Source organism: Sparus aurata, chromosome 7, assembly GCF_900880675.1.
Source record: "Sparus aurata chromosome 7, fSpaAur1.1, whole genome shotgun sequence".
NCBI classification, from domain to species: Eukaryota; Metazoa; Chordata; class Actinopteri; order Spariformes; family Sparidae; genus Sparus; species Sparus aurata.
This window is the reverse complement of record NC_044193.1, coordinates 4,859,123-4,881,652: the sequence shown is the minus strand read 5'-3', so window position 1 is coordinate 4,881,652 and position 22,530 is coordinate 4,859,123. Positions and strand designations below refer to the sequence as shown.

Below are 22,530 nucleotides of genomic sequence, written 5' to 3'. Positions count from 1 at the left end.
TCTCCTCCCTTCCTCCTCCTCCTCTTCTTCTTCTTCTTCTTCTTCTTCTTTCAGCCAGGAATTGTGAGTGAGTCACATCCTCTCATGTCCTGACCTTGTGAGAAAGTGGGCAGTCAGAAGTCTGCAGTTCACTCAGCTTCCAGGAATCCACTGTGGGATTCCCCCCCCTCTCCCTCTCCCTCTCCACCTCCCCCTTTTCCTCCCCACCTCCTCCTCCTCCCACTCGTCTGCCATGTTGTTTAACTCGGGGCCCGCGGGCTGCTCGCCTCACATACCTCCAGGCTGCTCTGCTGATTGGACGGGGAGGGTTGAGAGCTCGTACCTGCCAGGTGGAGGTGAATTGTGCGTCATTATTGGCCGACGGGAGTTAAATGGGAGTGTTGGGACTCCTCCTACTTCCCTGTCTACTCAAAAGCGCCGGTGGCAGCAGCTGAGGAGTGAAGAGAGAAAGAAATACACAAGCAGTGGACGTCTGAAACACACGCGGGGAGTGGAAACAGCTGGGAAAGCCACAGGTAGGCGGATGTTTTGAAATGTTTTGCTCCACTTTTTGACTTGATTGTGTGGAAAAATGGAAAATGTGAGGCTGCTTAAAAAAGACTGAGCTTCTTTTCTGTGTGAAGACGTTTGAAATCAAGCATGCGTGGATTCTTTTCATGTTTTAAAAAGCTGAAATCAGACACCAGCAGCTCCTCATTGTGCTCTTTTAGCCTCGGGGAAAGCTGCTGACACTGAAGTCCAGGACATTTTTTTTTCTCTTTTTTTTTTTTTGTTGACTCAGGACTTTAAAACTCAGCTTTGCATGTCCTGCATCAGTTTTACATGCTGCTTTGTTTGTAATCTAACTCGTGTGACAAGAGAAGACCTGAGTCAAAGTCACTATCATATCCTTCATTTGTATTTGGAGACAATTGTGACACTGAGCATAGTGATGATGTGAGTTTAAGATGAAGTTCAAGGGCGTTTGGCTAGAAAGCATAAAGACAAATAACCCATCAGCAATTTGGATAATTAATTGATGTTTTAAATCAGTTGGCAAAAGCAAAAATGCCAAATATTTGTTGCTTCTAGCCTCAGAAATGTGAGTGTTTGTTGCCTTTTCTTTTATATCTTCAGAAACTATAGCGAACACAACAAGACATTTGAAGATCTCACGTTGAGCTTTGGGAAATTTGATTCGCATTCCAACTATACTCAGGAAATGCGATTAATCAATTGTAGAAATCCTCCTTGGTTGCAGCCTGAATCATCAAAAGAGATTTCTTCTGAATGGAGAGCACCAGTTGCTAAATTCTTGTGGTTGTAGAAATGAATGCGCCGGTCCTTATTAGGCAACAACCCACAGTGTCTGAAAATTAGTCATTCATTTAATTTCCCAAACAAATAAAGGCCAGAATTTCTGCTTTTCACATGAAGGAATGAGCTGATTCTGTTTGTTTTTTTTATTATAAGAGAATATAATATCTTGGTACGATGTCTCATTGGGTTTAAGTCGTCTTTGACGGGCGTCTTTGACTATTTTCTGATGAGGACGACATGTCAAATCAATACTGATAATGAAAACCGCTTCATTGCCGTCATTTAGAAACAGACTCATCCTGAATGCGAAGCATCAGTTCCTTTAATTCTTGTGGTTGTAGAAATGAATGAGTGTTCCTTTATTAGGCAACTTCCCAAAATGTAAGTTAATCCTTTAAATGACCTCAGTGAATAATACATTTTCAGATTCCCTTGTTTGTTTTTTCAGTTTTTTATATCATGGAGAGTTTAATATTTTCACCTTTTGACTTAATTTGGCAGCTGTTTGTCACTTTTTTCTGATGTTTCACAGACTACAAGATGAAATCTGTTAATCCTGAATATCAGAAGATTAACTGATAATGAAAATAATCCTCAATTGAAGCAATAACGCCGTTATTTAGCGTAAAAGTTCTGCATGACGTCATAAGTCATAAATGTCCCCCTCATGTCACTTAAACGGTCCCAGTTGCAGGGAGATATTTAACACAAAGGAAACAGTGTTGTAGGAAATTAACGAGTCCTAAATAGGCAACGATCCCACAATAGTCCACCTGCTGAGTGACGTCGAGCCGATGAGTCTGGACCCCGGAGGCTGTGCCGTCACCGACCCGCTCATCGACCTCATTGTTTAATTCATCCGGAGCGTGTATAACTCACAGATGACAGTTATTAGTCGCACGCTGGCGGCGCTGCTGCGTGTGTCTGCTCGCTCTGCGCCTCCAGGCTGCGAAAGTTGCGGAAGAGGCAAGCAGGTAGAGACGTGTTTGTGTGTGTGTGTGTGTTTGTGTGTGTGTGTGTGTGTGTGTGTGTGTGTGTGTGTGTGTGTGTGTGTGTGTGTGTGTGTGTGTGTGTGTGTGTGTGTGTGTGTGTGTGTGTGTGTGTGTGTGTGTGTATACAAGAGTGTTTTTGTGTGAGTATCAGTTGTCTTGTCTGCTGGTCGGCGCCCCGGAGGCTCAGTTGGAGCTCTGTCACTCAGAGAGCAGATGGTCAATGGCTGCGTGACGCGCTGTATTGACTTTCTGACTGTGGTTGGTCCATTCTGCAGCGGTGACACAGTCAAATGTGTAGCCTGGCTAAATGTATTGATTCCTTTTGGTGAGGTTTCGTACCGACAGAAAGGCCCAACTGGCACGTCTGAGTTTTAAAGCCTCTGTTTAACCAGGCACATGTGGAGCAAAGAGGTAAGTCTGATGGTTATTCAGCAGAGGGAGGAGGGTGTTATTCAAATTTAGATATACAGGAAGGGTGTTTCTTGCAGTTTTAAAGCTCGACAGCTGCAGAGGAGAAGTCTGTAGAGTCACCAGCTCGCCACCAGCACTCGTTTGCCTTTTTGTTTTGTTTCCACTTGGCTCAGCATCTTCCTCCTCCTCCTCCTTTTTTTGTGCCCTCTCAGAGTTACGACGCGTGTTCCTTCCAAAGCCACCCCGACGAGACAGATTGATCGCTCAGACGTGCAACAAACATGGCCTCCGTCGCTCCGTTCGGCCGCAGGCAGTGGGCGTCCCAGTCGCTGAGGGTCACCGCCAAAGAGATGTCCATCGTCTCTACCCGGGCTAAAAACAACGCCATCGCAGAGCGCTTCTCCAAGTAAGTCTCGCCTTTGCTCGCTTCTCGCTGCGAGTTGAATAATTTACCAGCAGCCACTCAGCAGATAAGCCTTTTTTTAAAATCTGTCACCTCACCCTGCTGCCTCTTCTCATCAGAAACTGGGTCACAGATCTTCTTCGTGACACTTTCTGACTCCTCAGCTGATTCAGTTTCCTCTTTCTTTTTGTCATTATCACCTCCTCTGACCCGACCAGTTCCTCCAGCTGTGCTTGTGTCACGTCTGGTTCACAGACACAGTTTTGTTTCATAATAGAAGTGCCTCATCGCTCAGGGTTTCCCCCGATCACCTGTTAATTCAGAAATGAGTAACTTCATATCTTTGAGAAGGTGTTTTCATGGAAGGATGTTTTCCTCTTTGCACCTTCTCCATCCGACCACTAGGAGTTAGTGCTGCTCTGTCTGTGGGTCGGGAATTTACAGCTGATGGTATGTTTCTCCCTTCCTGTGGAAAGAGAAAAAACAGTCCAGTTTGTTTTCAGATGCATGTCACAACCTTTAAATATAGAATAATCATTTAGATTTCACAAATCTTGCAGCATATGAACATATTCTCCATGATATGCTGATTAAAAACATGTTTCTAGGCTTTCAAATGTTTAGATTTGTATGATCTGCGCTCCTTTCTTTAGAATTAAAATGAGTTTTACCGCATTTTTCAAAAGTGACAACAGGAGTTTTCCCCACATAAGTTGATTAGCTCCATTTGGAAATAATCATTCTTAGATTAAGCAAGAAGTCCCTGCTTTGTATGATCCATTACTTCAGAGCATTTCCAAGAACCCTTAAATCAGACTTGATACTTCTCAGCGGCTCTTTAAACGCATCTGCGTGCAAAAGTCGACAAATCATGACAAATTATAGGAACACGTGCAGATGGAACATATCATTTTTGCAGCTTCTCATACTTTCCCTTCGGATGTTTGGGCATCTTTTTATGTTTTCTGTACAAACTCTTTGGTTTTTTTTTGTGAGGCACAATTGTTATATACAAACTTGGAAACAGAGAAACCTCTTTTTATCACAAGTAGTTGTGATTCTGTCAACTAAAATCTGCTTTATGACACAAACATCTAAGCAAATATTGAGATTCAAAGTTTTCAATGTGAACTAAATTTAAACCCAGTAAAAAAACAACAACTACCTGGCTGTTTCTGAGGCTGATGCAGGATTTCCCTGAACCACCTGTGAGACAAAGATCTTTTCTGAGGCTACAACTTGAGACTTTGGAGGACAATAGAGTTCAGATCGTCTGTAGTTACAAAGCAGAAGTGGATTAGACACTGAATCCACTTCCTGTCCCCTCTGCGTGACCCGACGTGGGCTGAAGATTTTTCCATCCAGCTTTCATTGAACACATGACATTTATTAAATGTTTTTGGAGCATTAATACTTTCCTGGGTGTGGACCAGCTGCTGTGTGCTGTGTCACCGTTTTGTGATGATGGTCTGACCATGAATGTTCTCTAACTTCACTTCCTCTTCTTTCTCTTCCTCAGGTACCAGATGGCAGCAGAGGAAGGCAGTGCAGAGAAGAAGAAACTGGTAGGTACCATATTTAATATTAAGCATTTCTGGTGTCACAGTGGCAGAAGTATGCAGATCCTGTACAAACATGTAAATAATGTATCACAAGTAAGTGCAGAAAATATGCAGAAGATATCAAAATGAAAAACACAACGGCAGCAAAACAAACAGACTCTCAACTCAAAACACATGAAATTCTCTGTTTTCATTATGAGTATTTGTCGCAGCAGCGTGTTGACGCTGATGGAGGTGCTACTTCCTGATCTGTTGAGTAATTCACATATTTCCACCCCCGCTGGTATTTTACCGTAGTGTGTTTTCCCTGATAAGGTGTTTTCGTCTCAGGACTGTGTGGGCATGCTCAGACAGGGCTGACGCGCTCGCTCGCTCCCCTGATAGTTTTATATGCAAGACTTTATCTTCATAAAGTTTGGAGAATCGCATAAATCCCAGCATATGTTTTTGGCAGAAAACAAACCTGAGAGTTTGTAGTCATTATCTCAAAATTGCAGCGTTGTTGCTTCCTACCTGTTGATCCACAAGCTGCACTTTTAAGACTAAAACACAGCTTTTATCTCGAGACACTCATCTTAAGATGAGACATCTGCTGCTTCGACAGCGTCTCCACACACACACACACACACCACACACACACACACACACACACACACACACACACACACACACACACACACACACACACACACACAGACACACACACTCCCGGCAGGTAAAGTAGGCGAGCCATATTTGCATGTGCTGCCATGCTGCAGTGGTAACAAGACGCCTCCGTCCCACCTGATCCGTGTGGGAGGGCTTGTTAGTGTCTAGAGGACGAGTGTGTCGGTGGGGATGGAGCGCAGCAGGGAGGTGCAGGTCAGACGGCTTCTTTACAGGCTCAGGTAGGTGTGTTGCTCTTCTGCTTTTTAAACGGAGATTAGAGCTTTTAGGGGCGTTCAGTGTATATTCTTTTGATTCTTTGTTAGTTGTATGACGTTGAAGATTGCTGCTTTAATGCACCTTTTTGTATTTTCTTTCCCTTTTTTTTGATTTTGGCTCTGAGGGTCGGTGTCGCTCACACCTCGGTCCTGACTGAAATATCTCAGTAACCTTTCAGATATATGGACTTAAAAGATTTGCTCAGACATTAACAGTTAAAAAGAGGGAGAATTCTTCTGACTTTAGGTGATCATCTGATTATTATTTTCTGTTTTGCGCCACCATGAGGTTGACGTTTGTGGTTTTTGAGTAAAACATTTGAAATATTCGATCGGTTGCCATGAAGACGATTCGCTCCTGATGATTTCTGATTGTAAATTTGTGTTTGTAGTTGTGCTGAAGAGTCGGATAAACTTGTTTTTAAAACTAGTGACAGTCCGATCAGCCTCAGATTTACTCGTCTGTATCATGTCAGTAGACTCTTTTATCTTTTATCTTTTATTTATCTGTGACTTGTTGTGACTTGTTCGTGTGTCGCTGGTTACTTTCCAGTTATTTGTTTAATCTTTGGAAGCTTTTCTCTGTCGTCCATCAGTGAATAAACTGAATGGAAAAGAAAGTTAAAGTGACTTGCTGGTGAATCTGATCCCTGAAAACAAACAGGGGCAGAGATAACAGTCCAGGAGGCTTATCAGAGGATTAATATCCATCCAGGTTCAGTCTCTGTGAAAAGTTTTTGTTTAGGTTTCCACCCTTCGCTCCCTCTTTTTTACCTTTTTTCTCTCATTTCCTGGACTTATTTTCCCTTTTTTTTTTCCCCTCGCTGACTGTCTCTGGTTCTGATTTTCTCTCCCTCCCCTCGCCCCCCTCACCCCTCGCCCCCTTCACTCCCTCTCTGCTTCCTCTCCCTCTGTGTGTTGTAGGGGGTGGGCTAAGTTACTTCATGCTGCTTCTCTGATCACTTCTCAAGACTCTCACATCTGGGACGGCTTGCAAGCGTTTCCAAACCGGCCAGCACACACACACACACACAGACACACTTAGACACACAAACGCCAACTGGACAGCCGGGTCTTCTTCAGCCTCTCGTTCAGGTTTTTAAACTTCTCTTCTTTGGTGTTTTTTTTCTTCTTCAGGAGTCTTTCCAGCTGTGTGTCCAGCAGATCCAGGTTTAGACGTGCATGCTGAGCAGCTCTTTGTCTTTTTTTTTGTGTGTGTGCAGTTGTTTCTGTTTCCTCGCTTTTTTTTACTGTCTTTTTCTCCTTTCCTTCTTCTTGCTTGCATGAAAACTCGCGTGTAGTTTTACTGTATGTGTTGGAGGATCAGGCTGTAACGTTGAACAAACTTAAAGAGAGCTTCAGAGAGCTTCAGAGAGCAGCTAGCATCCTTCAGTGCGCGTCTTCTCTGCCAAAGCCTTTTAGAAACAGTGAGTCATCCTGTTTAAATTGTTGCTGTGTGACTGTTTGCGTGGTTTGGCAGTTTATCTTCTCGACTTTCCTCGCTGTTCTGTTTTTATGTAAAGTCTTTTCTTGCGTACTGTACATCTGCATGATGGACTTTGTGGGTTTCATGGCAAACATCACTTTAGAGCTGTTAAAGTCTATTAAGTGATGAGTCCTTCAACAGGAATTTGAATTAATCAGCAACTATTTTATGATGATGTGTGAAAGTTAAGAGCGAATAAGCAGTTTGAAGCTCTCAACTTGAGTTTCAGGGACACTATGATGGTTGTTTTTCACTTTGTCTGACATTTATTAGACAAATAATCAATTATTGGGCTTTTATGCTTGAATATTTTATCATCCAGTCTTGAATCCTGAAGCTGACACTCGTACAGAATCAGTGTTGGCCTCCTTTTGTGTTGAAACGATTATTTGAGTCATTGTTTTAAAATTATTACTGCCAAAAAGTTAGCTGTCAACTATTTTTAATAGTTCAACAATAATGTAAAATTTTCATGGTTCCATCTTCTCAAATGTCAGAATTTGATGCTTCGTCTTCTGTAGTTTGATCATTTTTGTTCTTCCAGGATCTTGTAAATTGTGATTTATAGTCAAACAATCGATCAATCGCGACATTAAAGAGGTTTATTCACATTGAAAATGATTGTTAGTTCTGCTCCTACATCTGGACTTCTAATTGTTGGATCTGGTGACTGAATTTCTACAACTTTTGTATTTGAGGTTTGAATATTTAGGTCGCCATAAGATTTGTATTTTTTTTTTGTCTTTTGGGGGGAAAAAAATGACCCACAAAACCAATTAATTAATCAGTCGATCAACTAAAAATTAAAAGGCCACCGACTGATGTCAGAGATTTAGAGACGGACTCACACATTGTTGGTTTATGCTTTCAAAAGGTTGCATTTTAAAAAAGACGTATCTTCTGACGGAGTCCAGATGAAAATGTGTTCTGTGTTTTCAAAATTATGTTTATGTTTATTTTTCCCCACAGGTTGCAGAACCTCTACCCTCCTCAGTGCGAAGCGGGAATCTGAGTGTTTTAAAGAAACGCTGGGAGCAACAACAACAAGAGCAGCCGTCCAGCCACAGAGCCCAACCTCAGACCCACATCAGCCAATCGCAGATCCAGAACCAGTCCTCTCTGAAAACCACCACGTTCTCCCAGGACGAGGATACCGAGACCAGCGAGACCAACTCCAGCCAGCTACCCGAGGACCTGACTGACATGGAGCCCAGCAGAGATTCAGAGGGACGCGAGGCGGCGGCAGCTGAAGTACCCGAGGCGGAGAAGCCCAGCGTTCCTCTCACCAGCCTCAAGATGATGTTTGAGAGAGGAGAGGCCGACAAGGCAAGTCTTATTTCATTTCACCGACGACGACCAGCAGGTTTTTAGACTTTGATCAGGTGTTTTTTAGATTTTCTTTTTCATGTGTGTGACTTCCTGAACGTCAGAAGTTAATGAGGTGTAAGTTGAAACTAGAGAAAGTTTCAGACTCTTCAAACAGAAAAGGATCGCGATGAGTTTTGAGTTTTAAAAAAGTCCTCTTGTTCTCATGCTGAGGTCAAAGCCCTCCAGTGCTGTCATGCTGCAAGTCACATGGTGCCGCCTCACTTCACCATCCTTCACCCCAACACACACACACACACACACACACACACACACACACACACACACACACACACACACACACACACACACACACTCAGCTGACTTGCACATCCTCCCGACAAGCATCATTGACTGGAGCTCCATCACCCGCCCCGGGCAGCTAATTGTTTTCTGTGGAACATAAAAGTCGAGGTCTTTAGCGTCCAGTCATGCATTTGCTCAGAGCGTGTAGAATGTAAAGCGCTCACACTCGAGGTGTGACACGTTAACAACAGCCGCGCTGTTTCCTCCACACAGGGCGCCCATTTATGACAGGAAGAGAACATTACGGGTCGTTACGGCGCTTTTTAATAAGGAAACGGCTGTTTCAGCTTTCAGTGTTTTTTATATAATTAACAACTTCCAAGCACCGCTGACTTGGAGTCAGTTGGTTTGAGTCATCCTGATTGATTTTTCTGAGATGCTGTGTGGTTTGTCGTTTTCACTGTACTCTAAATAATTGATCAGGAAAAAGTGGAAACACGATCGTTTAAGCTGCTATAGTAAAGATTTTTATGTAACAAAGGATCACGTGAGCAGAGCTATCAGATCATTGATTTGATTTTACTACAACTTAATTCTTTTGGTTCACATTCGCGTGGTTTTCTTCTGTAGCAGGCTGATGTTTTTCTGCCGAATGGCTCTAAAAACTCGCTGTACGCTGCCTGCACATCACCACACAGACTGACACAGAATCAGGTTTATTGCCAAGAAGGCTTTCACATACAAAGATGAGAGGCAAGTACTGCTAATGGAAAATTTAAAATGACGTAAGAAGATGTACAGATATTGTTGTCCAAGATCAAAAATGGCGAACAAAAGACAGATTTCTTTTTACAGAAACAATACTCAAGATTTTCCCAATTGATAGATTTGTTGTTTGGCCCATAAAATGGTGATCATTGGTTCCCAAAGCCCAATTTATGTCCTCAAATGTCTTGTTTTGTCCACAACCCGAAGATCTTCAGTTAGCCGTCAGTGAGGAGGAAAGAAACCAAAAATATTTGAGGAGGTTTCCGCTGCTCCCAAGCGCCAACAAATCGCTCATGTCAGGTTGAAGTTATTGAGTTTAGGACGTTTTAAGACGTTAAATTAAGAATACAGGGCTTTTAAAGAAGTAACAGATGTCAGTTTGAGTGCTGAGAGTAGTTTAAAGGTCCACTGTGTAGGATTTCAGGGAATCTATCGTCAGAAATGGAATAAAATACTATGTGAGGAGTCGGTGACTTAAATTATGGGATGATTAAGGGAGTAAAAACAAACACATCAGAGTCTCTTTGAGTTTAGTTTTCTGTTTTTTCTTTGAGAGTCTCCCTGACTGGATGCTGTCAGCAGCAGATCCGAGAAAGCCTCATTAGAGCGGTTCAGCGAGCAGACTGCATCTCCAATAACACTCCTGTAACTCGGAGCCAGTTCCCTCGGGCACAAAGCCACTCCTAAGAATCTGTGCTCGTCCATTCCTGTAAATCTTTTTTTTTTTTTTTACTTATCAGCAAGAACGAGTCCTCCAGGCGAACAGGCTCCAACAGTACCCATCACCGATCGTGCGTGGAGCATTTTTTAAAGCGTAAGGAGGATGTTGTTTATTTTTCTCGCTGTCAGCAGATCTCATCTCAAAAAAATTTTGAGTTTTTTATCTTTTTAATGCTGCCTGACCTTACGACTCTGATCGCCACAAACAACAAACGCTGCAGTTTTTAGAGGAATAGTTTGCCCTTTTGAGAAAAAACTTTAATTCACATTCTTGCCGTGAGTTGGATGAGAAATTTGATACCACTTACATGTATAATAAGAATATAGAGCTACACACAGCAGCCGGTTAGCTTAGCTTAGCTTAGCTTAGCTTAGCTTATCAGATGACCTGATAACAGAAGGACAGAGCTCGCCTGGCTTTCTCCAGAGGTTGTAAATGGAGGTTTTTACTGTCAGTCTTTATGCTACGCTAATCAGCTGATGACTGTCCTGCTGCTTTGAAGGTTTCATTGATCTTCTCACAGGGTTCGTACAGATTACTTTTATGAAAAACTAACTAAATAACTGATTAGCTGAATTGTTGAACTGACACGTTACATTTTAAACTGTCTTCGTTTGCAATCTTCAGGGTTCGTACGGGTGCTTGAAATCCTTGAAAGTGCTTGAATTTCAATGTTGTGTTTTCAAGGTCTGAAGAGTGCTTGGATTTTAGTTTAAGTGCTTGAAAGTGCTTGACATTATAACTCTGTGTCTTTCACAAAATTGGGATCAGACTGGATAATTAATTTCTGAAGTTTTTGCTATTATAAAATATAATTTTAGATGTTTACAACATGATACAGTGTACATAACTGTGATAAAAAGTGAAGAAAAAAAATCACAAGTATATATATTCCCTTTGATACGTATTTCACCCCAGCAATAAGGTGCTGGAAAATCTTAAAAATGACCCTTAAAAGTGCTTGAAAAGTGCTTGAATTTGACCTTGAAAAAAGTGTACGGACCCTGTTCTCATCTAAACTAAGATATTACAAATCTCCCAAAATGTAAAATATGTTGGGGTTTTCTCTCTTTCACAAACTTTCCTCAAACAGGAGAACATTTTGCATTTGTTGGGAACTATTTTCAGACGCGGATTAATACACATTTCGATCGCTAGCAAGTTCTTCCAGCAGATATGAGAGGAAAACATGTCATGTGGCTCATTGATATGTTTTTTTTTTAAATAGTTTTGAACAAAAGTGGAGCTTCATGGTCAGAGGAAGAAGAAAGATGATGCCTGTCTGTAGGAGGAACTCATTGTTGGTTCTCGCTCTTTTCGTGGGATTTGTTGAGACTAAGAAAAACAAAGAATCCCACCAGATTTATCCTTCGACTCTGAGACGGTTTTGTTGAGATTTCATGGGATCCAGTACCAACAAAAGGAGCGGTTCTTGGCAAAAAAACAGAGACCTGTAGTCTGTTAGAACCGCGCTTTGTTTCCCCTCTTTAAAAAAGCCCACGTAGGCGGTCAGTGTTGAGTTTAACAGTGAGATCAGGAGCGCTGCGGGGAGCCGGAGAGTCTTTTTCTTCAGCGCTGCATAGTTTTCTTACCAAAAGGAGGAGTTGTTTCGGTGGAAGTCCTGGAAAACTAGTCGCACAAGATCTTTACAGTTCTGTGGACACAAAGTCGAGAGGCCCTTCACAATGGCGTCCACTGTAGAGCCGAGGCCGGGCCGTCTGCTTCCCTTTTGTTGGGCTTCCCCCCCTTCACAGCGCAGATGATGTCATGCTGCAGGCTGGTCGGCTCATGACTGCAGACAGCTGATCTGCACTCTGCTCCTCTTCAGGCTGTCTCCCTCCCCGAGGCCATCAAAGCTCTCCACCTCCCCTCCCCACCTCATCAATCTTCCCTGTCGTCCACTTCTCTGCTCCTCGGCCCTCTGTCCACCTCTTCTTCTTCTTCTTCTTCTTCTTCTGTTTTCTCTCTCAACCCCTCCGTCCTTCTTCGCCACATCATCAAAGACCTCGACCTCCACTCGCCCCCTCTTTTTTTTTTTTTTCCCCTGTAAAAAGGCACAACAGTGTCGGTCTAGACTGAAATATGTTAACTCAAGTATCGACGACCTACAAGCAATCATGTTCTCTTGGGATGGATTAAGAGGAAATGTGTTCAAAGGCCTTCACATCCTCCTCAGGATGAACTGGAGAAACATTCCTGGTCCCTAATTTATTTTTATTTAGCGCCGTCATCAGATGAGACTTTTTATCTCTCCTACTCTTTTGATTTCAATCATTAAATCCTTTATATAAGCGAGATCATTAAAGGATGAGCCTCTTTTTTATGATGTCGAGTGAAAACAAATCTAATAAAAAAGAGATTGCACATACTACCGACATTATAGATTCAGATTCAGACAACTTTGTTTATCCTACCGGTTTCTCTTGCACACGTACTGAAACACAGTAAGATGTAGACATCAAAGATACACGAGTAACAAACAAAATATGCAAAGGAAGGTTCAGAGGAATGTTGCGATCATCAATCAATGAAATAAAAAACCTCTACAGAGATTTAAAAAGACGAATCTCGGAGGGAAAAGAAGATTTCGAGCAGCTTTACAAGAAGATGGTGAAACGTAACGGAGAAAATTCACTCTTTAGAACTTGACGTTAAAGTACTTTTCGCTTTCTCGGAGGATTTGTTGATTTGCAAACAGACTGTTTCTGTCTCTGGGTGTGAGGCTGCGACACCAGCAGGTAGCGCAGAGCTGCTAACGTTAGCTGTCGACTCCCTCGGCCCAGATCTGAACACCCCCCCCTCTCGCGTTCCCTCCCCTCCCCTGGTGCGGGTGAATCATGAGCGTGAGGCACTCTGAAATTAATTGACCCTCACCCTTCTTGCCGAGCAGCCCAACCCCTCCCTCCCTCCCTCCCACACACTTACACCACCCAGCCCAGCCCTCCCACTGTCACCCCCCTGCACCAGCTGCTCCTCCACCAGCCTCTTCTCCCTCACGACTCCACCCTGAACGCCGGCTGCTTTATTCTGAGGCTGGGGGACCGTGACAGTAAAAAAAAACACACCCCAAAAAATAATGATATTAAAACTACACACACACACAGATGGGTGAAGGGGGGTGGCACACACCATGGCACACTTTGCCTCCTCTCCTATCATTATCTCCACCTTCATCCGGTCGCACCCCCTCTTTTTTTTTTTTTTTTTTGGAGCACCTGCTCCCTGTGTCGCCTCCTCCTCCTCCCCTGAACCATCACCAGAGGCCCTACCCCACATCTCCCCTGTCATAAGCCAGATCGGGCTGCTCTGCTCAGTCGGCGCCTCTCCTCCTCCTCCTCCTCGGATTCAGTCAGACGATCACACTCCCTCTGAAGGCTTTACTCGTCTCGTCTCTTCCGCCGACTCTTTGTCCCTCGTGGCCTTTTTTTTTTTCCTCCTCCTCTCTCCGTCCGCCTGCACGAGAAGGTAGCTATGGTTGTTTCTTTTTTTTGCTTTCTTTGTTTCGCCTCCTGAACAGGTTTCGGCTCCATCGCTCCGAGACAGACAGACTGTCTACTTTTTGACTTCTCCTGTCTGTTTTTGTTGACTTCTCTGTTATTCTGATTCTCGCTGCAGCTGAAAGAAGTCTCTCTCTCTCTCTCTCTTTTTTTTTCTTCCCCCCAAAGTGCCTGTAATGAAAACAGCTTCTCAAAAGGCCACTTCATGGGCGAACTTTATCAGTGGCTCCTTTCATCTGTGTCTCACTTTCAGCTGTGTTATTGTGTGGCCTGGGTCGAGTATATTACCTCATTTAAAGGTTTTTTTTATTCATCCTGTAGTTACCTTCATCCTCTCTTTTTGTTTTGGTATGAATGTAAGAGCAGGGATTGTCTTTGTGTGTGTGTGTGTGTGTGTGTGTGTGATGTGTTCAGGGGCGGGGTGGAGTCAATAAGGGGAACTGCAAGTCAGTCTGTCGGTCTGAATGAGAGCTTTAATAGTATCAGGATTAACGACAGATTCTTTGTCTAGCCCGTTGATCCAGCCTCCTGAGACCCAGCCTGGCCTCGCACGGCCCGGCTGCCTGTTTTACATCCCGCTGACCCAAACATGTTTACAGCCCCCCCCTCATGTACACACACACACAGACACACACACACATGCAGACCAGTCTCAGACACCCCCCCCTCTCATGGAGGCTGCACCTCCAGTTTCTGGAAGATAATCCACCCTCGGGAATAGATCCGTAATTATGATGATGGTGACGGTCTCCTTTGTTGAGGTTTTCCTCAGACAAAATCTCTCTCACACTCTGAATCATAATGTGTGCAGGAAGTGGGATTAACACGCAGAGTCGGTGTGTGTTGTGTATAATTCATGTATTATTTAGGAGTAACTCACTCTACGCGTTGGTAAAGACTCGCCCTCAGAGATGACATCATCTGATGGTCTTGGCTCATCCTCACCAGATTAAAAAACAAGAAAGGGTTCAATTTAAATTCAGAGTCTAAGATTTTAAGAGTCAGCGAGCGTAAATCTGCTATAATCAATATTCTTTTATTACCTCAGCCAAGGACGTTTTCAGCCATCGGTCAGTAGGGTTACACAAAAGCTACTGAACAGATTTCCAGGAAACTTGGATGGAAGACGAGTCTCGGCCCAGATTGGACCCCATTAACTCCTGGTGTGGGTCCAGATACTAAAAAGAACGGATCCAGGATTTTATTCCTCACGTTCTCCATCACTGCGAGACGGGGAGTTTCTTGTATATTACTCAGGGAATACTACACGGATCTGGATGGGAAAAACATCTGGCGTATTTATGTGGCTGGTATCTATTAGTGAGTGCAAAGGAGGACTGATGGGCTCAGGTGGAGGTGTGCACTCTACAGACTTGATGACTTTATGCCCTGTGAAAAGAAGCATCTTAAGCATCTTTAGCATCTTTCAGCTCCGTGTTTTGGTTCTACAGCCACGACTTTATTCTTTTAATTCACTCTCGGTACGTTTGTTCGTCCACACCTCTAAAACCTGACGCACGTTATCTGCTAAACACCGGACGACATTTAAAGTTAGCTTCTCATCGCGCCATTGTGTTCACCAGGTAGCCAATGAGACGGATGTTTTCTCAGGAGTTTTGTTTGAGGCCAATACGGAACTAAAAGAGACTCGACACAAACACGACTTCAGGTAAATGATCGTTTTGCTCCGTATCTGCTGATGTGTAAACAAACATCTGTATAAACTTAAAAGGAGATCTGATCAGTGTTTTCTTCAGTGGTTTTGAGTCTCATTCATTTAACTAAGTATAGCTTTAAAGCTAGATACAGACATCGTGTACGTTACGGATGAGGCTGGCGATATTCTACGCATTTCTTCCATCAATAAATCTCATGAAAAGGCCAAAACCCACAATGTGTTGATCCGTCTCTCTGCGTTTTTTACTTCCTGGTCTGTGACTCTTGGCTCAAACTTCAGTGATCGGTGTTCTCTTATAAAGAAGGTCACAAACTTATAATAATAAGGTCACTGCAGCTTTTAGATCTGAGCGTAGTTTTAAAACGCAGCCCACTGAGGCGAAGTCGAACATGTTCCCGGAGCTGAACCATAATTCACTTTCTTTCAGCAATACCTGATGAGTATTAACATGTCTGAACCTCCAGGTGTTGGTTTTTTCGCGTTCACCTCGACCTCGGCTTTTGTTCTCTCTTGCGAAATATCTCCCGACTTTTTTTTACCTGCTGAAGCCTGCGAACACTCTGAAACTCGCCTCCTGAAACCACCTGGTGCTGAACCTGCAGGAGGGGGAGCTACAACTTTTAGAGGATTTGAACGCAACGCTGAACAGATCTAAGATGCTGGGAGTCATCTGAGGTTCTCACAGAGCGAAGGCTAAATGAGTAGCAGCGTCATAGTCGTGTTCTGATTGTGTAATCTGTACTTGGAGGAGAACGACGTGCGTCCTCGCGTTGGCAGGACCGGCAGTGGGAGGAGTTTGACTTGTTGGCAGACTTGACTTCACCACATCAATTGGATATACTAATTTTAATAACATTTAATTATAAAGCTTCCTTTTACACTAAATTCAAATGTCAGTGGCTCTCAGAGCTTCAGTTTCTTAAGTTACGGATTTTTAAATACACTTAAGACGTATTAAATCCTGAGGCGGAGTCTTAAGAAGACATCTTGGCTGATTGATCTTTATAACAGATGTATGAACGGACGGTCCGAGTGTAAAACCACAACCGAGAAATGATCAGTTCAGTTTGTTTTGGCTGAGTTGCTGCGAACAGACGGAGACGTCTGAGACTCCGACTTTCTGAGCTCATAAGGGGATTAAAGTGGTTTGGATGGGACACACACACACACACACACACACACACACACTCTACTGTACGCCTCCCTGATTCTTCGTCTTGCGTTGTCCGCCTGCTCCTCCACGCTTCGATCGCCCTGGTCGACGGCGTTGCTTCCAGGTCGTTTGCAAACATGTGAGCATCAGATGGTTCTGTTTGTCCGAGTGATTTCACAGGTCGTGCAGGACACGTCGAAAGCTGTTTGTTGGTTTTTTTGGGTCTTTTTATTGCCCTATTTTTCTACACATCTGACCTTCTGTGTTTGTTTGTTTTTCTGCAGGTTTCCAGGGAGCCAACAAGTCGAGGAAGCAGCGGGAATCCAGCCAACATGGACCAGCTACTAGGAGGTACAGAGTTCAGTGTTTCCAAGTGTTTCTTGGCAGTTGTTTTTCATTATCAGAGGGGTGAAAGGACACGAGGGGACAGGGAAAGGGAGCGAGAACAATGAGCAAAACACTGGGACAAGAAGAAAAGTCCAGTGCACTTTAAACTTAATTATTAAACCCACATCATGTAGTTCACAGCAATAAATACAACACATTGCCGTCAGCTTCAATGATTTGGTCCAGTCTTATGATCATCGTTGTTTCCAGCCACAAAAACAACAACTGTACAATCTCGGCCTGCTAACAGCGTTTATCTGGAGTCGTGTTTGTGTCCAACTCATGAAAGGAAAGTCCAATATTCACCGTTTTAACCCCGTTTTAAAATATGAATAAAACCTGTCTGTTCATCAGGATTTACCAAAACTCAAATAAAACCTAAAAATAGGTGTAAGAAAACATTTTAACCAAAGAGTCGAGCTGCTGTTCCAGAGCTGTGGCGCTGAATAACGACCAGAACGTGACATGATGGACATCAAATATCATCCTGGAGTCGTAGTGGACATCTGTACCAACACCTCGAGGTGTTCTTCAGATACGATGTTCACAAGAATTAGACCCACAGAAGAAACAGCCCGGTACAGAAAACATAAAGATGAAATCAAACTGATTAAAGTCTCCTGATTCCTCGGATGATTATAAATGACCTGTAACGGCAAACGAGACCATCAGTAAAACCACCGTCTCCATCCGTTAACACGGATATGTAGATCAAAACCGCTTTAGAAACAAATTGAAACCTAAACGTCCGCAGCTCTAATAGTCTCAGCTCGTCAGCACGTCCAGCATTGTTCTCTGGTGCCTTTCTACGGGTCACAAACTGCGAGCGTCGTCCAGCTTTCCTCTGGATGGATTACATCCTTCCCAGAAGTAGAAAAAAATACTCAAGAAGTGACGACACAGATGGCCGAAGCAGCTCTGAGATCAGCAGACAGGAAGAGACAAAACTTCTGTTTCCCCTCCTCGCTGCGCACGACTCCTGACCTCCTGTTCCCGTCCGCGGCCCGCGTGACTAACCAGCACATTCTGCACTCGGGCTGAACCGGGTGGAAAAAAAAATGAATCCTCATCAGGAACATTTGTCGTGCGATTTTTAAAGAGTCACCAAACTTTCCCAACCATTAACTGACTTTACATAATGCAGATGTTGTAAAAACTGAGTTCGTGCGAGAGGAAAAATGATTAAAGCGTCTGTTACCAGTGTGAAAGAACTCTTAGCCAAGCTGCTTGGTTTGATTGTGACATTCTTACATTTTATGTGTGTGTGTGTGTGTTGCTCCAGATGGAAGTCTTGCAGAGTCCACTCCTCTCCGGGACAGGATGGCCCTCTACCAAGCTGCCATCTCCAAACAGGAAGTCTCTCCCACCTCAGTCAACGTGAGTCCTCCTGTCCATCAAAGACCACATGTTTCACTCCTGTAATCTCCTGCAGAATAATTCCTCCGGTTCCTTTCGTGGTGGCATGAAATGAAAAACACTCGAGAACAATTCTGAGGCGGCCAGCTTGTACTTTACTTAAGTACAGTACTTTTAGGAAATGCTGCTTTCAGCTCCTGCTTTCTAATATATAAAGACTACACTCTACCTGCCACGTCTTCACTGCTCAGGATGTAAAAACAGTTATAATGTCTTCTGTGGCTCTGGAGGAACTTCCCTCAGTCCAAAACAAACACTTATTGTGTAGCTGCAGAGTTTACATGTCGCGGCTACAGCGAATACCGAGACGCTCTAAGGACTGTGATTTGTCATCTCGGTCTGCTTGTGTCGCTGGAGATTGGTGTTTAAAGATGTTGTAGGCGATCTACTTTTGTACTGATGATCTCAGCTTAAACTGCAAATCAGAGCCTGTCCCTGACTGCTGATCCTGTAAGACAAGAGAGAAGTTTATTAACATCAGCTTAGTTTATTTGAAGTTATCACAAACTTTTCAAGACTCTTTATTTATTTATTTATTTATTTATTAGACCTGACGATCTCTGATGAGCAGGCGATGAAAAACTGTCCTAAGCTAGCGTCTGTTTTTGTCCTGATTAATCGTTTGACGTCCTCAAATGTTTTTGTTTTCATCCACAACCCAAAGATATTCACTTCATTGTCACAGAGGAGTCGAGAAACCAGAACAAATATTCATGTTTGAAGAGCAGGAATTAGATTTTTAACTCTTTTCTTCCCTTCTTAAAAATACTCGACCCAAATCGTTCATCAGAATGTCTGACAGTTAATCTAATTACTGACTAAACGAATCGATTTAAAATTTAACAGGCAGGAACCTTGAAAAGATCAACAAGCCTGCGATGCAAACTTGTGGATGTGCGGTTTGAAAGTTTACCAGACAGGAAGTGCTTTTTAACAAATGACCCCACAGAGTTGCGTTAAAGGAATCGCAAGATAAAAGTCGTATAGCGCCGCAGCACCTGAGCTCACTTCAACATTATACACACGACTTATCTTCCTGGCACGAGCAGCTCTCACTGCGCCCGTCCTGTAGTCAAATCCAATCATCCAAACCGGCTCTGGACTGCAGGCGGCCAAGAAGCATCTCACCGCGGTGGACAAATAAACAGGCCACCGGCAGCTCAGACGGTCAAATGAGTGTTTGTGATGTCTCAGAGGAGCTCCGTGGGTTCAGAGTTTTATACTTTGTTGTTGACTTCCTGTCTCGCCTCAGAATGATCAGATGGACGGTTTCTGTGGGAAGCAGAAGGAGAACGTTCCTCCGTGCACTCTGGACATGGTGAGTTTTTAACGTCGTGTTCCTCCTGTTTTTCTGCTCACTTAAGCGATTTAAATGATTTATAAATGACTTTTTTGTCACATTGTGATTGCGTTCACGTCCTCTCTTTCTCTTGTTTACAGAGTCCAGAGTCTGAACCAAACAGCAGGAAAGTTTTCACCCCGGAGACCAACGGTAATCTACTTTCCTGCTCTTCTTACTCTCTAGATGACATGAATTTTCCCCTCTGATCAGAACTTAGTGATTGGACCATCGTCAGTGTTTTATCTTGGTGTAGGTGATGAAAAAACACCTGAAGTTCATTATTTTAAATCCATTTTGTTCGTATTCAGAGATCTCTATCCACTGCTCGACTTTAGATCCCTGATCATCTGTCAGTTCTTTGTATTAAACATGTAAACGGCTCCACCTGGTGTTCACACCACGTCACTACCGTTATTCTTACATTGGTCATCTTCTGATCCGACAGGCTCGGCTACCGGCACTCCCGCGTCCTCCTCGTCTCAGCTCAAGACTTCCAAAGTGAGTCTTCACAGAGGCACCGTCACACAGACTGTACACATATATGTATGTTACGTGAGATTTAATGAGTTTATTCTGTGTGTGTGTGTGTGCGTGCAGAGCTTCCGCCTGCCGGTGAGGGAGACCTGTGTGTCGTGTCTGAAGACGGTTTATCCTCTGGAGAGGCTGGTGGCCAATCAGCACGTCTACCACAGCTCCTGCTTCCGCTGCTCGCACTGCAACACCAAACTGAGGTGAGGACGACGCCAACGCACTGAGGATATTTACTCAGGAGCCATTTTCATCTTTTTGCATTTGTTCTTATTTACTAGAGGACAGCACTGAGGTTTTGGATATAATATAACATAATAAATGCATGAAGCACATTACTGTTAATGTGAAGACTACGACCTGATCATCAGCCGACATTTAACAGTCTGATGGCATGAGGGTAAAAACACTTTCTCACCTCGCCACAACATTTCTAATCACGTCTTTTGTTCCCCCTCCAGTCTGGCGAACTACGCCTCGCTGCACAACAACGTCTACTGCAAGCCGCACTTCTGCCAGCTCTTCAAGGCCAAGGGCAACTACGACGAGGGCTTCGGCCATCGGCCCCACAAAGAGCTGTGGGAGAGCAAAGAGGGCGGCGAGACCCCGCCTCAGTCCAACGCTCAGACCCAGCCAAAGATCCAGAGCCCGGCCCCGGCCTTAGACCTGGACAGCCCCAGTGTGGAGGACTCCCCGCTGGCGAAAGTCAACGTGCTGACAGCCACTATGGAGGCTCTGGGACAGGGATCGTCAGAGAAGTCCGACCGACCCACTGAGACCCGCAGGCTGAAGATCTCCTGGCCGCCGCGATCAGAGCAGGAGGACACGCCGAGCCGCGGCGGAGCCACAACAACCACCGACGGAGGCTCCGCCAGCAAGCCCCTCCGACCCAAGTGGCCCCCAGAGGAGGACGCCTCCGCCCCCGAAGCTGCCAGAGAGACGCCCTGCCTGCGCCGCACCTCCTCCCTGAAGGAGCGCAGCATGCCCTTCACGCTGGCAGGACAAGCCGGCGACACTCCTGCCGGGGAGGCCAGAAGACAGAGTCCACCTCCTCCTGAAGACGACGGACAGCTCAGTCCTGAACCGTCCAGCATGGAGCTGCAGCACGACGGCCAGTCGTCAGACAGCCAGACGCCCACTGAAGACAGCTGCGTGGACGTCCACACCAGCTCAGGAGAGGAGGAGCACGAGAACATGCCGGAGCACCATCTCAAAGAGGACGACAACACTCCTGATGCACAGCCTGAGGAAGAGGAGGAGAAGATGGAGGAGGATGGAGGCGTGTTGGAGGAGGAGATGCCGTCTCTGAAACATCAGGACTCGCCGACAGACGGAGAGGTGGAGGCCAGCCGGTCGTCTCAGGATGTCGGCTTCTGGGACAGCGAGGAGGTGGATGACAAGGAGGAGCAGCCGCAGCAGCAGCAGGAGGAGGAGCAGGAGCAGCAGGAGGAGGAGGCGCTGTCTGTGGAGGAAATGATCAAACGAAACCGATACTACGAGGACGAAGAGGAGGAAGAGGACGTATAAACTGATCGATCCGCTCTAGGCCAACAAGACGACCGCCATGGACACTTTAGAAGACTTCTCGCCATTCCTTCGTATTTTTAGACGTTTTCTGCTGCAGTTTCTAGTGTGAACTCTACTGAACTCTTACTCGTGCCTCTCTTAACACTTTGAAACCTTTTACAGCCATTCCTACCACAAAGTTCGACTCCACGCCTGTTGGAGAACGTGTCGCTCTGACACAATTTGTTTTTTTTTAAAATGTACAATATTTAAAATTACGCCCATGTAAGGAATATTTTATAGAACAGAAATGTGCGAAAGCTGCGACACAAAGACGACTAGTTTTATTTTTGTGTACAAGACTTTCTATTTTCACTGAATCTGGCTTGAAACTGCTGTTAGTGTGTAAATGACATGGTCTTATTTTATGGAGATGTGGGATTATCACAGCCGTCGTAGCTCTGGTCATCTAAACGACCTCTTTTTTCATGAAGTCACATTTATTGGAAAGCTCAAAGAAGAAACAGCACTTTGATCTGTTTTTCAAAATAATGGGGTTTGGATGGTTTTTGACTATTTCTGTGTCATTTCTCTTTTTCAGCTGCCGTTCTGTCTGTTCATGTTCAACTTTAAAAAAAAAAAACACACTTTGTTTTATATGAGAACTGGATCTGAAACTGTTGTTCTGTTTTTAAACCAGGGGACCAAATATCCTAGATTGCTACTGTTGAAATAAATTGTTATATACAAAATGTGTTCGTACGTTATTTAATTTGACTGACGCTCTTTTAACTGATATCATCTTTTACCTGCTCACGATGATGCTGCTGACATGTTCAGGTGTTTA

At 44.2% G+C, this 22,530-nt stretch overlaps 1 protein-coding gene across 1 annotated transcript; it reads left to right on the top strand.

Moving 5' to 3' along the window:
- Positions 1-270: 270 nt before the first annotated feature.
- Positions 271-22,435, top strand: lima1a (LIM domain and actin binding 1a). The gene is made up of 11 exons (XM_030423471.1): positions 271-515; positions 2,915-3,108; positions 4,625-4,670; positions 8,046-8,402; positions 16,789-16,855; positions 18,174-18,268; positions 19,560-19,625; positions 19,748-19,799; positions 20,095-20,147; positions 20,247-20,380; positions 20,639-22,435. Exons 2-11 carry the CDS (start codon positions 2,984-2,986, stop codon positions 21,702-21,704), a joined length of 2,061 nt encoding a protein of 686 aa, XP_030279331.1. The 5' UTR covers positions 271-515; positions 2,915-2,983; the 3' UTR covers positions 21,705-22,435.
- Positions 22,436-22,530: the final 95 nt, after the last annotated feature.

What these genes read in the sequence shown, in the direction of transcription:
- lima1a (XM_030423471.1), top strand. Translation starts at nt 2,984, where the DNA reads ATGGCCTCCGTCGCTCCGTTCGGCCGCAGGCAGTGGGCGTCCCAGTCG. An exon ending in CATGGACCAGCTACTAGGAG is followed by an intron (nt 16,856 to 18,173) that starts GTACAGAGTTCA and finishes GTGTTGCTCCAG; the next exon opens with ATGGAAGTCTTGCAGAGTCC. An exon ending in TTTCACCCCGGAGACCAACG is followed by an intron (nt 19,800 to 20,094) that starts GTAATCTACTTT and finishes CTGATCCGACAG; the next exon opens with GCTCGGCTACCGGCACTCCC.